This window comes from Sinocyclocheilus rhinocerous, unplaced genomic scaffold, assembly GCF_001515625.1.
Source record: "Sinocyclocheilus rhinocerous isolate Xijiao unplaced genomic scaffold, SAMN03320098_v1.1 scaffold666, whole genome shotgun sequence".
In the NCBI taxonomy this organism is placed as follows: Eukaryota; Metazoa; Chordata; class Actinopteri; order Cypriniformes; family Cyprinidae; genus Sinocyclocheilus; species Sinocyclocheilus rhinocerous.
The window spans coordinates 1,157,972-1,170,183 of NW_015661984.1; the positions used below are offsets into that span (position 1 = coordinate 1,157,972).

A 12,212-nucleotide genomic window follows, 5' to 3' on the forward strand; every position below is an offset into this window, starting at 1 on the left:
GCTAGCCTACTCTTCCTTGGGCCTGCAATGCCCCATTGGAGTACGAGCCCATTCAACTAGAGGCGTCGCCTCTTCTTGGGCATGGTCTAGCGGCGTGTCCATTGTGGAAATTTGTGCGGCGGCCAGTTGGGCCTCGCCGTCCACATTTGCTAGGTTTTATAGCCTGGACGTCCGTGCCTTGCAGGCTAGGTTTCTTTCCACATATCTGGCACGCACCTGCTTACGCAGTACCGCTCTGAGCAGGAGTTTGGCCGTAACATGCTCAAACCCATCAGAGGATTTACTTGTGCGCTCTCGGCCCCTGGGTGCCGAGGCTGTGCGAGTCTTCTGGAACGATCACTCAGGCCGGGCGTGACCTCTGTGAACTTAGCCCGTTCACCTCAGGAAGTGTTTGCTATTCTTGTCCCCTTGGGCCCTGAGGTGCCTAGGGCAAGGTTACACATGTAGTCGTTCCTCTGCCATAGCATGGCGTGATTGTACTGGTACCCATAGCGTCTTAGCAGACACAGTACGAGTGAAGTATCCATAGGGAACGTACTCGGATACAAACGTAACCTCGGTTCCCTGAGATATGGGAATGAGTACTGCATTGCTAGCCATGCTATGTAGCTGCACGACTCAGTTGTCGCTTCGAAGTAACCTGAATCCTTTGGCGAAGCGGCCGCTTATATAGCCAGATGGCCCCACCCATTCTGGCGGGCTTCGTGGCCATAGGTTCATGTAGCACAGCTGCCGAGCCATTGGTTCGTTTTTTGAAGTGTACTGCACGAACCAATGGCCGTGCAGTTACACTGTGTTATTGAAAAAGGCTTCAGTTCAGGAGAAAAAAATGACTTTTTCCCATAGCGTCTTCCCGTATCTCAGGGAACCGAACCTATATATATAGTTTTTAATATATTTTTGAGACATTCAGTGTAAAGTAAACTTGACACAACAATATATGTTCCTTTATTTATCTGAATGAAATAAATAAATATTTAAAATGTATTCATGTTATTCATGTTGTATTCACATCAGATTCAGAGGTTTTAAAAAATAATCATTTAATATTATACAACAGTTTTAAAACATATAAGGGATAGTTTACCCCAAAATTTTTAATTTGCCATTAATTTACTCTCCCTAAGTGAAATATTTCTTTAGTATAACTGTACAAGAAGATTTATAGCTGAAACTGTGGTCCTTGGTGATTCAAAAATGCAAGTCAATGACTACCGGCACTTAAGAGTCAAAAAAAAATATCAGGCAACACAAAATTAATACCTGTTGCTCTTGATGATATATTGAGGTCTTATGAAGTGAAACAATCGATCTGTGCAAGCAACTGAACTTACAAAGACATATGTATGCAAAACTGTTTTCAATTGATATTATCATTGACAATAATAACAATAATAATAATAATAATAATAATAATAAAATCTTGAGCACCAAATTAACATATTGTGATTATTTCTTAATCTGCTGCAGTATTACTTTACATGTTTTATGTATGTGTGTGTGTGTGTGTGTGTGTATATATATATATATATGAAGATTTTGGTTCCAAAACGCTATAAATCCATTTTGATTAATTTGAGTAAAAATGTGTTTTAAGAAAAGAAAGTGGCAAGATGAAAACCACTATTTTATGTTTCAAACTTTCACATAGCATCTTTAGGTTATAATAACATTAAAAATTCAAATCCAGATTTTGATTTTCAAAGATTTATTATAAAATTTTATTATTTTTTCCCCAAAATGCAATAAATCAATGACACGTTATTTTTTTCCCAAAATGCAATAAATCCATTGAATCAACATAAAGGTTATTTTTCATATTGAAAATGTTGAAAATACACAACATAGTAAGTTGATCCACAGCCTCTGAACTTGGTCAATACTAATCTTATTAATAGCTCACGTTTCTTCCCCACCGCAGAAACCACCACAGGTTCATCAATGCCGTCAAAATTTTCATTTTTTTTAGGGCTGCACGATAAATCGCATGTGATTGTCATGCGCATCTCGTCAGTAAAGCCGGTTCTGTGAAATCAACTGTTAAACATGCTAATGCTGGCCCGCCCCCTGCTTCTCCCGATTGGTAAATTTTTTGTAAACTGTCAGTAATAAGCTGTGCCCATGTCAAAAGTCAAAAGGACTTTTTTTTTACTTAACAAAGCATCTTAAATCCAGCATTCAGGTGTTAGATGCTGAAAAAGTGAGTCAAGGCACAAATGTCTATCTAGCGCATGTTTGCATACAAAAACAATTAAAAGCAGAGTGAAAAAAGCAGGCTCTGATTGAAGTAATTCTTGACCACAATAGACAGCAATGCTGACAGTCAAACGTCTGGTTACACAATGTTAAATGTTCTGTAACATTTTTATTTGCACATTATCCTCTCATGTAACTGGGTTTCTCACAGCTGGCTCTCACAGATAACCCCAGTTTTACATCTATTCTCAACTCAAGCTTTTCAGCACAGTCTACAAAAAAAAAAACAGAAGACAGAATCAGAGGAAGACTCTATTAAACCTCTGCCCTGATCAGCATGGATATACATATCATAAATGAATATGCAAGCAACCGAGTCATAGAGAGGCTAAGCACCTGGGGAGTTTCTCTTCCCTTCCGCTCCTGATGTTATTACACTTGTTCTGTAATCGGGAAATCTTTCACTCAGAACAGAAATTAAAATGCCCTTACAATGCACAGCTCCACCTCTCTACATTTCTCCTCAGAGAGAACAGCCAGCACTTCTCTCATACTCCTGCTCTTTCTCCATTCCTTCCAGAGTTTGACGACAGAGATAAGATATATGTCATGTGACGCCACAGGGGAGACACCACAGCTGAAAATGATATAAAATACAGAACATGTGACGAGCGCAAAAACAAAATGGGGTGAATGTTGATTTATAGCACATCCATGCTGCTCATGTCTCAAAGTTTCACTTTTTTTTGGTAGTTTAGGACACAATGTTGAATATCAACATGGGCTGACAGAACAAGGCATCATTTTTTCACCATCTGTTGGATTTAACTTGTTTTCTACATCAGAAAATAGTTACAATATATCACTATAACAAAACCTGAAAAGGCTCTCTGTAAGTGTGTCTGTGTGTAGACTAGATAAACATAATTAACCTGCAGTCATAGCCAGTCCAGATGTTCAAAACACTTGCGCCGCCCAGAACTGTCACAGCCAATCAGATCACAGTAATATGACTGACAGGTGTAATTGCACAGGGGAAATATACACCACCAGAGCAAACAGGTAAATCAATGTGCGTCCACCTGCTGATATAAAACTCTAAAGCATAACCTATTTATCAGTCAAGGACAATCAAAAGAGATTATTAAAATTCTAATTTTAATACAAATATTTGTTTATAAATAAAAAAGCCATTTCCTGCCAGAGACAGATTGTTGTTTGATTGATAGATTAATAGAGACAGTAGAGACAGTAAATTACTCGCCGCCTCTTAAACACACAAACATTCATGAGTTGCCTTTTAAATGAAATGCATCATAAAGTTTCACTGCGACTGGCTTGACCCCATGTCCTGTGTGCATCCATAAAACAAAATACACATCCCTGTAAGCTCTGATGACCTGTCAGAATGGATCCATATAGAAGCTGGGTCAGTGACAGATAACCATGCCCGAGATGACGAAAAGACAAAGAAATGGGTCTCACTTTATATATTAAGTGGCCTTAACTACTATGTATTTACATAAAAAAATAAGTACATTGTACTTATTGTGTTTATATTGTATTGCAAAACACTTTTGCTGTTATTGAGGTGGGATACGGTTAAGGTTAGGGACAGGTTTGGTGGTATGGGTAGGTTTGAGGGTGGGTTAAAGTGTAAGGGATGGGTCAACAGTGTAATTATATATTATATAATAGTGTAATTATATAAACTGCGTGTCAGGATTCTGGACTGTCTGTCGTGTTTTACATCTTAGTTCCTGTTTTCCTTTTCTGGTCATGTTTCTTGTTCTTGTTTAATTGATTGATGATTCCGCTCACCTGTGTTTGTAATTATCCTGTGTTTATAAGTTCCTGTATCGTCCAAGGAAGGCCCTCGAGCGAATTTCGCCGCCTATGTGGAGTGGACACTGGCAAGAAATGGATCTCCGTTCCCCACCTGTTCCCAGGAGAATTTCGCCAGTTCCACTCCCGACCCAGTGCCCAGCCCACCATCTCCCCGATGCGTGGAGCGCATGCCCGAGCCCACCGCTGACGGAGAGCCGAAGCCCATGGATCCACTCCTTCGTCCTGAATACCTCCTCCTCCTGCTGGAGCAGGGGGAGAGATCGCTCGAGGGCCACACCAGACTGTTCCTGGTGCTTGCCAACCTCTCCAGCTACCCGGACGACGCGCTCTGTGCGTTCTATGACGCCAGTTTAAACATCTCGTACAGAGTGCTGTCGTCCGAAGATCTCCCTGGCTCCTCCCTCCATCGTCACCTCCCTGGAATCTGTCTGCCGGACCCCTCCCGGGTGTCCGTCCTCCTCCTGAGCCTCCTCCCAAGTTCCCACCCATGACCCCCCCTCTGTTGTTCTATGGCGCGAGGACGCGCCTTCCGGGAGGGGGCGTAATGTCAGGATTCTGGACTGTCTGTCGTGTTTTACCTCTTAATTCCTGTTTTCCTTTTTTGGTCATGTTTCCTGTTCTTGTTTAGTTGATTGATGATTCCGCTCACCTGTGTTTGTAAATATCCTGTGTTTATAAGTTCCTGTCTGTTCCTTAGTTCTTCGTCAGGTCTACTTGTTGAATGTCTTCCTTGTGCTCTGTGTCTCCCCGTTGGATTATTAAAGATGCTCGTTTTGTGAAATCTCCACGTCTCTTCGTTTCCTCATTCCCGTGCTCCAGCGAAACGTGACACTGTGTATGTACAAAATAAGTGCATTGTATCAAATGATTAATTTAAATGTAAGTACATACTAGTTAAGGCCACCTACTGTATATAAATTGGGACCAAGAAATGTTTTTTCAAATCTAGTTAAAAATATGCATATGCCAATCTTTTTAAAAATACAATCTTTGTATTCATGTTTTTAATGTTTTTGCAAACATGTAACATTTCTGAAAAAGTTTTGATCTCTTTGAAGTTTTGAAGGATTCTAAGAATGTTTATTTTTATAAATTTTAGGGTTAAGCTATATTTATTTAAGCTAATCCTACAAATATCCAGAATGTTTGAATCTTGAATAGTATTTTTAGTAGTATTTATTGCTCTTTTATTATTATTTTCATTCTTTTGATTTTATTTTTATATTTTTAGCATCATTTTTAGGATCTCTGTTATGTTTTATCATCATTTTATTAGCCTTTGTTTTGTAAAAAGTATTTCTAAATAGTTTTAATTAATTTTCAGTTTTATTTTTATTTTAGTTAGTTAGAACTTCAGACGTATTTCATTTAAACGTCATAGTTTTTCATGTAATATTTCTATTTGTATTATATTTTCAGCTTTGTACATTAGGGTTGTATGTTACATATAATGTTGTTAAATTAATGTTTATTGCATCATTTAAATTTAATGTGTGTTACCATGATGGTGTTTAGTGTTTGTGTGAATAACACAGTGCACCTTCTATATATATACTGTATAAATATATATATATATATATATATATATATATATATATATTCTCTCTCAATGGGAGATGAGACTCTTATTGAAGTGGGGTATGAGTGGTTATGAACGAATGAATGAAACGCATTTGTCCGTGTTTCACTCCGTCTCGAATCGCGCTCGCGGAAAGTGCTTGAGAAACAGTGTCTATTCCGCGGCTCGGTACGCTTTCAACTCGTTTTTTTAGTCTGGAGCAAGACTGTACAACATTCACATGATTTTTATGTAGAAAAGGGCGACAGTGCACCACATTAAAAGAAATGATCATTCATGTTTTCATGACTGCTGGCCAAATTCAAAAACTAAACTAAAATTAAATCATCTTTGAGAGCAAGGGGGCCCCCTGGTGTTTCGGGGGCCCTACGCAGCTTGCATATTTTGCGTATAGGGAGGATCGGCTCTGGTAGTTGAGATAGGCGAAGTGTTTTCTGCTTTAAAATGCTCCTCACGCACGCCGGCTGCAGTGTAATGCCTTCAGCTTGGTGAGAATATCCCCATCAACTCCCTTAATGGCCAAGCAGATACACTCCACTGCCTCGCACACCTGCAACACGCATATCACAACAGCTGCTCTGTGCTTGAGTGCATCTGTGTGTGCGTGTGTCTGGGGTGTTAAAACAGGTCCAACTAAGCCTTTACTTCAGCTTGGCAAAACGTGTTGTTTGAGACAATGGAAACTTTATGTAGCCTATAAGAGTCTCTCAAGTAGCTCTAGTGTCTCACATATGGTACTGAGGATTGCAAAAACCACGCTGAACAATACAGAATCGCTCCGTAAGTCTGTATTTTAGTGTTGAACACTCAAACAGCTATGAAAGTTTTAGTATACACTACTGTTCAAAAGTTTGAGGTCAGTGAGAGTTTTTAATCATTTATATAATGCTTAAATTCAGTAAGTATGGCTTAAATTCGGCAAAAGTGACAGAAAAGACATTTATAATGTTACAAATGATGTCTATTTCGGAATAAACGTTGTTCGTTTGAACTTTCTATTCATAAAAGAATCCTGGACAAAAATATTTCCACAAAAATATTAAGCAGCACATCATTGTTTTCAACATTGATTTAAAAAACTGCACAAAATCAGTATATTATAATGATTTTTGAAGGATCGTGTGACACTGAAGACTAGAATAATGAGTAATTGCCATCACAGCAATTAATTTAAAAAAAAAAAAAAATACAAATAGAAAACACTTTTTCTCAAAATGTAATAATATTTCACAAAATTACTGTTCATACTGTATTTTTTCTTTTGATCATAAGAAAAAAAACATAAAAAAATTACTGATCCCAAGCTTTTGAACAGCAGTATACAGTACATTTGCATAAGTGTCAGTATTAAAAAAAGATTTAAATCATGTGAAATTAATGCAAAACACCTCAATGATAAATGTGCTATTACTCATGTGAAAGATGTTTGTATTTTCTATTCTAATGTCATTTTTAATAATGAACAATTTAAAAAAAATTACCATGGGCTGTTGCTATTTTACATGGATGATACATCAGACAGTGAGTTTTTTTTTCTCCAACTTTGATTTTACAGTTCCCTTTTATAAAACCGTGAAACATAAAAACATTATTTTTCAACTATTTTCAGTCATTTTGCACATTTCTCACTGGCTTTGAAGTCTAAAATACAAAGCACTTTAAAGTTGAACCGTCAGTCTGTTCATTAAAAAAAATATATATATATATATGCGCAGAGTCACAGTTCCCTAGTGTCATTATTCACATATAGAAGCTAAATTGATATGTGTTCAATGGTGTGTGACATTAAAATTCATTTATTTTTACAACAGATGCAATGAAGTTGTATGTCACTTAGACAAAAATGAAAGTGCATTTCATTCTGTTATGTAGAGGCTCTTTTTATACAGTTCACTTTTGTTTACAGTGTGATCAGTTGTTACCTGCCACTTGTGTGAATGAATGAATGAATGAATGAATGAATGAATAAATAAATAAATAAATGGATTATTTGGCTGCTCTTAATCTTTTTCACTGCAAGGTCAGATCCTTCAGTACATTTTGCAGTAATTTTTTAAAGAAGTTATCAGACATATCATTAGTTTTACTTACCAAATTTTTTCTCACATTTAGTAGTCAGCAAGTGCTCCTTTCGGACCCTGTTTAAAACTATTTGTGCACATCTCATATATTTCTGGTTTAAACAGGTTGATCTCTGCAAAATACAAGATGAATTCACCACGATCTATTCACTGATCTAGGACAAATCAAAATAAAATGAACATATGATCTCAGCCATTGTGAGCAACAGATCAAGGACCAGCGATACATCCGTAAAATGCAATCTCACACACCACATGCTTCACATAATAACTGAGCTATTTGGCTTGCTTTCTAAACCTAGTTCCAGCTTTCTGCAGCTGATTCAGGCTCTTCCAGTTCTGGTTTATGCATTGATCTCTCCTTGAGTCAGAATTTCCAATAACTGAATGTTCTCAGTTGCTTTATGCCTCTTTAATCTGCTCTTTATGACTGCTAGAGTAGTGCTAGATGTTGCACATTTGACTAGTGATATTCAGAAATACTGTCGACCTGCCAAGTCCACCGAGGTGTTGCTGTGAATACATCAGTTTGAGATCAGGTCACGTGGATTTTATCTGAGACAACAGAAACCGCACTCAAACAACAAACAGACCGATAAAGCACTGCACAGATGTCCTAATGTGACATGATACTGTGTAAACGCGCACACACACATTCACAAATCAGGCCAGTGTAAATGACCTCTAAAACAGTGATTCCCAACCAGTGGCACAAGGAGTTTCCAGAGAATACTTGAAAATGGGGTTGTTTCTTTCTTTCTTTTTTTCTTTATTGAACCATATGAAACAAATATTATTATGCATTAATAAACTAATAAAAAAAATATATATATACTGTATATATTAGGGGTGCCATGATTTTTTAAAGTCAATTTAAGAAAACAGTATCTATAGGGCTTGTCAATTAAAGTGTCATTATTTATAAATAATATTTATAAATATTTATTCGTTCTTCACAAAAATGTAAAGCTCTGTTCTATTTTTTTCTCCCATCACATCTTAGTCAAAGCACAGAAACTAATATCTCAGTAGAAGCAGTTATAAAGAATCTATATTTGTCATTGACATTTATGCATTTAGCAGATGCTTTTATCCATAGCTTTTATCCTTTGCATTCAAGTTTCATTTCATCAGTTCCTTGGATGTCAAACCCATAACTGTACTTTATGAACTACAGAAATGCAGAGCAAGGAACCCACCACTTTTTATTTATAAAATCTAAAGTAATAATACCAAATGAATTGTAAAAAAAGAAAGAAATTAATAAAAAAATAAAAAAATGAATTGTGTGTGTATATATATCACAAATATATAGTATAGTAATATACCAAACTAATTTACACAAAATAAATTAATTAATCACTGCATAATTTTATTTTATTTTTATATTATTCATAATGCTAAATATCTGGTATGCATAAAACATAATTTTTGGTTTACTGAAAACTCTGTTAAGGCATATATGCAAATCACATTCAGATATAGACAGGATTTTTCTTTTTTTTTCTTTTTGCTTGGGGAATCTGCATAATGGATTTAAACATGCTGTATAAATATCTGGTAGCATAACCTAGACCTACTACAGCATAACCATAAATTATACAAAATATTTACAAACAAACGTGCAAGAGGCAGAAGACGTTCAGAACTGATGCTGAGAAATCGGCAGAGATTTTTGAGGACATCTTCAGGGGCTGAATTCTTATGGACCTGGTCACGGCTGACAGAAAAAAAAAGATTCTCGCTTACACACAGACATACCTATCAACCCATGCAAATATTCAACATTCCGGTTACAACTGTTCACAATAATAAATCATATTTAGAGAATTCAAGTGGGAGGTAAGGAGAGCGAGAGAGAAGGAAAGAGAGGTAGCAGGAATTTGTTGCGCAGAACGATGGCAGGAAATGCTATATCCTCTCCCACACAATCACTGAGACACAGTCCTCCCTGGCCCTGTGTTAATAATTCAGCACTTAACTACCAGCAAAACACTCACACACATGTGGGAGTGAATCGCTTCCTCTGTCCCTGCTCTGGAATAAAGAGAAGCAGCATCTGACAAGGGAAAAGCATTCCTCAGATGCAGTCTTTCCTCAGGGCGCTTTCAGCAATGCCTATAGAGCTCAAATGTCATTAGCAAAACAAACCTGCTCTGCCCCTCAAGTGCCCATCTGGTTTCTCTCACAAACACGCTGCATGCCCATTCCAGGCCTTGAGACGCACAAAAGCCATAAAGGACAAATAAAACAACATCTTTTGACTCGGTTTCCCTTTTACAGTTGACTGTGTCGTCCCGAAGAGCATATGATGCTCACAGCGATCTTCAAACCAGCCTTGGCACTTTTGATAACTTCTCCAAGAACAGAGAAAACAATTGGAAGCCCTCCACAGAAAGCCTAAAACAAAAGGATGAAGGCACACAGACAATGCAAGAATGAGTTATGATCCTCCCCAGAGAGGGGAAGTTGTCTGTACTCTCTGTACTTAGCCAGTAATGAACCTGTAGGGTTACACAATGCCTGTTTTGTCTGAAGAGGGCTCAGACTTTTCAATTATTTTCTAAATCTGTGGACTATTCTTGCGAGATGCGCTGTCATTTTGAGAAAGTACAAGCACAAACTTTACACAGCAGAGGTTCTCAACTCGTGATAGGACACGGACAGGAGGGGAAACCAATGCTAAATGCAAAAAAAAAACAAAAAACAACAACAACAAAAAAACCCAGTATAATCAAAAAGATACCACTCTGTGTGGAAAAACAAATTATGTGAGATTTTAGTGCACATTTAAATGCAACAATGACAACACAAGCAGGTTGCAAACTCATCATCCATCTAAACCATGTATGAAAATACACAAAGAAAAAAGAAAATTCAATGCAGATTATATTAAATACAACCCATTTGGGTTGGAATATAAAATGTGTGTTCAGACCCACTGTTTTAGGATTTATTGGATGCATTTGGGTGCCGTTGCACAGCGCAGATGTCTTGAGAATCAGAATGCACGTTTATTGGCTGAGTTGCTCTTATTACTTAATTGTTTGCTCCAAAGGACACAGTGAACGTAAGCCAAATACAACATCCATTTCAACATAACCTGAGAGTGACGTGACCGCGGGGCCACCAGAGATTGCACCGGGTGCTCTGTCCACCATGGCACACCGTCTATTTTGGCAACCAGCACAGACGCGCAGCCAAGAGAAGTGATTTGGGATGTAGACAGACAGGGATGCAGCTCTTTCCATCTGCTCCCAAAGCATCACTAAGCAGAGAGCCACAATAAGAGTAACATCCATTCCAAGAAAGGAGACACTATGCATGGAAATGAACACCGACTGCCCGGCGCTCATGGGCTCTGGGAGAAGCTCTGGATAATAGACGTAATGCATCTTACCTCCAGACTTGGCCGAGCTGCAAGATGTGGATGATGGACTGGAAGAGCCACACAAGCACTCTGTAGCATTTCCGCGTGCCGTTCGCAGGCAGGGTTCTGCCGCTGCCGCTCCGCCGGACGCTGTCCTTGGTGCTGAAATCGCATCCGTCCCCGCTTGGGGAGGCGCTCATCTCCGAGTAATCATACACGAACCACCTGAAACTTAACACCTGAACCACCGCGGAGGGAACCACCACGAACACTAACGTGAGCCCGAACCACCAATAGTCCCGCCTCAAGTAGTAGTCCGCTGCCAGCCACAGGTCGGTGGCTCCGTCGGAGAAGAAGACCAGGAGGGCGCACAGCACCCAGCAGCAGTCCAGCAGCGAGAAGCGCTTCTCGGCGCGAGGGTGCAGAGGAGCCGCGCTCTGCTCAGGGCCAAGCAGACACCGAGAAGCGCTCTCACACACGGCTGCTCCATCCGATTTAGCGGCCATGTTTGTTGTAGAAAGAGAGTGGGCAAAGGAAAGCGAAGTACAATGAGAGGGGAGGGGGATGTGTGTGCTGGAGAGTGTGTGTGAAAGCTCATGGGAGAGTTGGGAGAGAGAGAGAGAGAGAGAGAGAGAGAGAGAAGTGATAACGGACAGACCTCGGGGATATAATTGGTTTGTGCTGGGATACAATCAGCCTGGTTTCACAAACCTTTCGTTGGAAGGACTACAAAGATATGCAGCGTCTTGTGAGACTTTTGGTTTTTCTTTAAAAACGACCAAAATGTGTGAAAATTCAGGGAAATGAAAATGAATGACAGCTTGATAACGTACTAAACATATAACCAAGTGGAATGAATAAACGAGGTTTTTGTAACTTTGAAAGGCATGTGTCCAATGTTTGCTACATTTTTTTCATATTTATGGTTTCATTTGAATACATATTAAGTATTTTTATTATTTTTCTGATTATTTATTTTTCTGACATTCCAGGAATTCCTTAATGCCTTAAAAACATTAATAGCCTAATTGTATATTCACGATGTGGAGTTTTATGTTCTGATTTATATTTAGTAGGAAAGTAAATAGAAAGTAATTTGACAAATGCTTTCATCCATAGTAATTTACAGTATGCATGC

The 12,212-nt window shown here is 38.5% G+C and overlaps 1 protein-coding gene across 1 annotated transcript in view; it reads right to left on the reverse strand.

The window, feature by feature from the left end:
- Positions 1-11,639, reverse strand: part of LOC107727032 (XK-related protein 7-like) — a 67,633-nt gene extending 55,994 nt beyond the window's left edge. Inside the window, exon 1 of the mRNA XM_016536788.1 lies at positions 11,105-11,639. Coding sequence (XP_016392274.1) covers positions 11,105-11,580 — 476 coding nt within the window. The 5' untranslated portion in view covers positions 11,581-11,639. The remainder of the gene's footprint in view (positions 1-11,104) is intronic.
- Between the last annotated feature and the right edge of the window lie 573 nt (positions 11,640-12,212).